General features: G+C 38.9%; 1 gene segment (V, D, J or C); it reads right to left on the reverse strand.

Moving 5' to 3' along the window:
• Positions 1–431: 431 nt before the first annotated feature.
• LOC118575868 lies at positions 432–1,052 on the reverse strand. The segment is given in 2 exon segments: positions 432–760; positions 1,004–1,052. Coding segments are annotated over 2 exon segments (378 nt in total).
• Positions 1,053–5,598: the final 4,546 nt, after the last annotated feature.

A 5,598-nucleotide genomic window follows, 5' to 3' on the forward strand; every position in this document is an offset into this window, starting at 1 on the left:
TTCTCATTGTTATTGACTTATAACTTAACTTTCTATTTCTTAACATTTACTATCTCTGAAAACACATTAAAAAAGAGACAATAAGTCTTAAGTGACAGGAAATTCAAAGGAGGAATCCTGAAGGTGGGAGGGAAGGGGCAGAGATGTGGTCAGGGAGATAGGTGAGAAAGAGAAAAATCAAAAGAAATATGTGTTAACAAAAATTTAAATGAATAATAATTAAGAAACAATGATAAAGGTTTATATTTAGTTGGGAATTCATTAAATTATAAAGTATATGAGATGATACAACCATGCATATCATTTATAAAGGCTCGTTTCATTGTTTAAGGTCTTCCCCAAACAAGCCCAAAGCTCTGTATTGAGATGTCAGACAGTAAGAGAGCTGAGAGACTGAGCTTCAGTGAGCAGCAACCCCAGGAGGTTTTTGTTTAGCCCTGGAGCACTGTGGGAGGAAGCTCTTTACCCTGCTGACAGTGATAGATTGCAGCATCATCAGCCTCCACAGGATTGATGGTGAAGGTGAAGTCTGTCCCAGACCCACTGCCACTGAACCTGGCAGGGACCCCAGATTCTGTATTGGATGCTCCATAGATGAGAAGTTTGGGGGGCTGTCCTGGTTTCTGTTGATACCACTGCAGACTATTTACACCATATTCTTCGACACTCTCACTGGACTTGCAAGAGATGGTAACTTTTTCTCCCAGAGACACAGCCAAAGAAGCTGGAGACTGGGTCAGCACAATGTCCCCAGTGGAACCTGGAACCATAAACACACAAACCATAGTTATACATGTTTAGAAACCTTCCTTGCTGAGAAAATTTTCATTTAGAAATTGTAAGAATAATTGTGGGCATCACTTTGAGAAAACAGAAAATCAAAGCGATTGGGAGAACTTAAAACCAATTACAAATGCCTTAAACCAATGATCAAGATACCAGAGACATGGAAAACCATGATGGCCACAGTGGATGCTCCTAACACTTCTCTGCACACTCTCACCTGGAACACTGAGCAGCAGCATGCATAGGAGGAGGGTGTTTGACTCCATCTCTGAGAACTTGAAGAAAGGGTGATTCTTAGGCTCTAGCAGCTGCCTTAAAGGAGTCTGGGCTGTTGTATAATGACTCAATATGCAAATCACCCCAGAAAAGTGTGTGCTGGTGCTCAAAGGGGCACCTGCTCCTGATTCACCCACTGGAAGTTGGTGTCAGCTAAAAATTTACCAGAGCATGGCAAGGGTATCTTAAAAGTATTTTCAGCCTATTCTATTGAATCTTTACCCTCTTCTCTTTCTGAAGTGTGACATAGGGGAGTGAAGTATGGTTATACTATGTAAAGTGTGTAATTTATTTCAGGAACAACTTGCTCCTTCAAAATTGTACATACCCAATGAAAATATTATCTAAGAGCAAATGGAGAATAAAGATTGGAAGAAAAGTAATGTAATTAACTTTTGGCATGTTTCCTTATTTAAAAAAATCTGTGTTCCAATGTTTGTGATGGTGTGTGTATGTTTGTATGTTTGTGTGTTTGTATGTTTGTATGTTTGTGTCTCTTGTTTGAGGCCATCTCCTTTGCCGTGGCACATGGGTAGAGATAAGAGGCCTTCTTCCCTATCCAAGACAGGGTCTCTTGTTCACCACCTCTCATGAAAGGCTGCCTCCCCAGGGTCTCTGGGGATCTGCAGTCTCTATCTCATGTCACAGCATCACTCTAAGTACAGTCATGTGTTTCAGCTGCATCTGGCTTTATGTGGTTCCTGGAGTGTGAAGCAGGCCCTCACACTTATGCGGTAAGCACATTACCCACAGAGGCACCCCTAGCCCATTTTTTTCAGCAGTAGTTTTTTTTATTTTTTAAATTATTATATTTGTGTTTAATTTGACATATCAGCCATGGGTTCCCCTGTCCTCCCCTCTCCCGCACCCACCTCTACCTCCCCCATCCCCTCCCCTCCATTCCCATCTCCTCCAGGCAAAGTCTCCCCTGGGGATTCAGCTCAACCTGGTATATTCAGTACAGGCAGGTCCAGTCCCCTCCTTCCAGGCTGAGCAAAGTGTCCCCACATATACCCCAGGTTCCAAACAGCCAGCTCATGCACTAAGGACAGGTCCTGGGTCCCACTGCCTGGGTGCCTCCCAAACAGTTCAAGCTATTCAGTTGTCTCACTTATCCAGAGGGCCTGATCCAGTTGGGGGCTCCACAGCTTTTGGTTCATAATTCATGTGTTTCCATTAGTTTGGCTATTTGTCCTGTGCTTTTTCCAGTCTTGGTCTCAACAATTCACACACTTACAATCCCTCCTCTTTCTCGACAGTTGGACTCCTGGAGCTCCACCTGGGGCTGGCCGAGGATCTCTGCATCCATTTCCATCAGTTATTGGATGAGAGTTCTAGCATGACAGTTAGGGTGTTTGGCCATTGATTCCAGACTAGGTCAGTTCGAGCTTTCTCGACCATTGCCAGTAGTCTACAGTGGAGGTATCCTTGTGGATTTCTGGGAACTCTCTAGCACTTTGCTTCTTCCTGTTCTCATGTGGTCTTCATTTATCATGGTCTGTTATTCCTTGTTCTCCCTTTCTGTTGTTGATCCAGCTGGGATCTCCTGCTCCCCTAAGCTTTCTTTCCCTCAAACCTTGCCCTTCATTACTCCCACTGTCGTCCAGGTTGTTCATGTAGATCTCATCCATTTCTTCAGATTGGGCGACCTGTGTCTTTCTTAGGGTCCTGTTTTCCAAAAAATTGGAAGAAATAATACATCCCTTAAAGAAAGCCAAGAAAAAGCAATTAAACAGGTGATGGAAACTGTTCAAGATTTTGAAAACTGAAATGGAGAGAAGAAGACACAACTGAGGTAATGCTGTAAATCGAAAATGTGAGTAAACATCAGAACTACAGATGCAAGCATACACAGAATACAAGAGATGGAAGATAGAATCTCTGTGTTGAAGAAGGATAGAGGAAATAGATTTATCAGTCAAAAAAACACTAAAGCCAACCAAATCATTATACAAAATGTCCAGGAAATTTGAGACACCATGAAAAGACAAAACCTAAGAATAATAGGGATAGAAGAAGAGAAGAATACCAGCTCAAAAGCATAGAAAATATATCAACAAAATCATAGAAGAAAACTTTCCCAGCCTAAAGAAGGAAATGCCTATGAAGATAAAGAAGCTTACAGAACACCAAATAGACTGGGCCAAGAAAGAAAGTCCTCACCACATAATAATCAAACCACTAACATACAGAATAAAGAAAATATTAGAGCTGAAAGGAAAAAGGCCAAGTGACATATAAAGGCAGACACATTAGAATAATACCTGACTTCTCAATGGAGACTCTGAAAGCCAGAAGTTATTGGACAGGTGTTATGAAGACACTAAGAGTCCATGGATGCCAGTCCAGATTATTATACCAAGCAATATGCCATAGATGGAGTAAATAAATATTCCATGATAAAATCAGATTTAAAAAATACCTATCCACAAAACCAGCCCTACAGAAAACAGTAGAATGAAAAATCCAACCTGAAGAAGTTAGACATACCCATGAAAATACACAGGCAATAGATAATCCACACCAACAAATACCAAAGAAGAGAATCATACAACTACCCTAAAAAATAACAGGAATTTAACAAAAACTTGTCATTAATATCCATTAATATTAATGGTCTCAACTTGCCTATAAAAAGACACAGGCTAACAGATGTGAAAACAGGATGGATCCTTCTGCTGCTTACAAGGAACACACCTCAACTTCAAAGACAGACACTATCTCAGAGTAAAAGGCTGGGAAAAGACTTTCCAATCACAGGGATTTAAGAAGCAAACTGGTGTTGCTAACTTACTATTTAATAAAATAGACTTCATTTAAGGTTTTTATAGTTATGCTTCACTTGTGTTTTGATATTCATTACATTGTTTTGGTAAGAAGTATTAATGTTTTTTAAATGTTGAAATCATGTGTTGTTTAGTTTTTATACTTCAAATTCTTCAACATTAAATATATGATGCTACAAAAATAGACTTCAAACTTAAATCAATCAAAAGAGTTTGGTAAGGGCAGTTCATATTTATCACAGGGAAAGTCTACCAAGATGAAGTCTCAATTCTAAACATTTATGCCCCAAACACAAGGGTACCCCACATTTGTAAATGAAACATTACTAAAGCTTGAAGTCCACATCAAACACCACACACTTGTAGTGGGAGACTTCAACGCCCCACTCTCACCAATGGACAGGTCTGCCAGACAGAAACTTAACAGAGAAATAGGGAACTAGCGGACATTATGACTCAAATGGACTTAATAGATATCTACAGAATATTCCACCCTAACACAAAAGAATATATCTTCTTCTCAGCAACCCATGGAACCTTCTCTAAAATTGATCACATGATTGGTTACAAAGAAAATCTCAACAGATATAAAAAATTAGACAACTTCCCTGTATTTTATCGGACCACCATTGCTTAAAGTTAGATTTCAACAACAAAAATTACAGAAAGCCTACAATCTCATAGAAACTTAAGAGTGCCCAATTGAATCACCAATGAGTCAAGGAAGAAAATAAAGAAAGAAATAAGATTTCCTAGAATTCAATGAAAATGAATGTACAACATACTCAAATGTATGGGGCACCATGAAAGCAATGCTAAGAGGAACATTCATAACACTAAATGCCCATATAAAGAAATGAAGAAATCTCACACTCACAACTTAACAGCACACATGAAAGCTCTAGAAGAGAAAGGAGTGTACTCAGGAGAAACAGATGCCAGGAAATCATTCAAATTGTGGGCTGAAATCAATAAAACCAGAAACAAAGAGAATAATACAAGAATCAATGAAACAAAAAGTTGGTTCTTTGAGAAATTCAAGAAGATAGACAAGTCCTTGTCCAAACTAACCAAAAGGCAGAGAGAGCATCCAAATTAACAAAATCAGAAGTGAAAAGGGAGACACAGGAACAGACAATGAGGAAATCCAGAGAAATCATCCACAAAATTGTGAAATCTGAAAGAAATGGACAATTTCCTGGATGGGTACCACATACTAAAGTTTAATCAAGACCAGAGGAACTAAAAAAGCCAAGGACCAGATGGTTTCAGTGAGGAATTCTACCATATTTTCAAAGAAGAAGTAATATCAATACTCTTCAAATTGTTCCACACAATAGAAACTGAAGGAACATCACCAAACACTTTTTATGAGGCTACAGTTATGCTGACTTGCAAGCCACAAAAAGATACAAAAAACAAAGACAATTACAGACCAATCTCCCTCATGAACATTGATGGAATATACTCAGTAAAATATTGGCAAACTGAATCTGAGGAGACATCAAAAAAATTATGCCCTAAGACAAATTAGACTTTATACCAGGGATGCATGATGGTTCAACACATGAAAATCTGTCAATGTAATATACAATATAAACAAACTGAAAGAATAAAAACCACATGATCATCTCATTAGATGCTGAAAAAGCTTTTGACAAAATCTAACACCTCTTCATGATAAAGGTCCTAGAGAGATCAGGAATACAAGGAACATACCTAAACATAATAAAGGCAATTTACAGCAAGC

Source organism: Onychomys torridus, unplaced genomic scaffold (genome assembly GCF_903995425.1).
Source record: "Onychomys torridus unplaced genomic scaffold, mOncTor1.1, whole genome shotgun sequence".
NCBI lineage: Eukaryota > Metazoa > Chordata > Mammalia > Rodentia > Cricetidae > Onychomys > Onychomys torridus.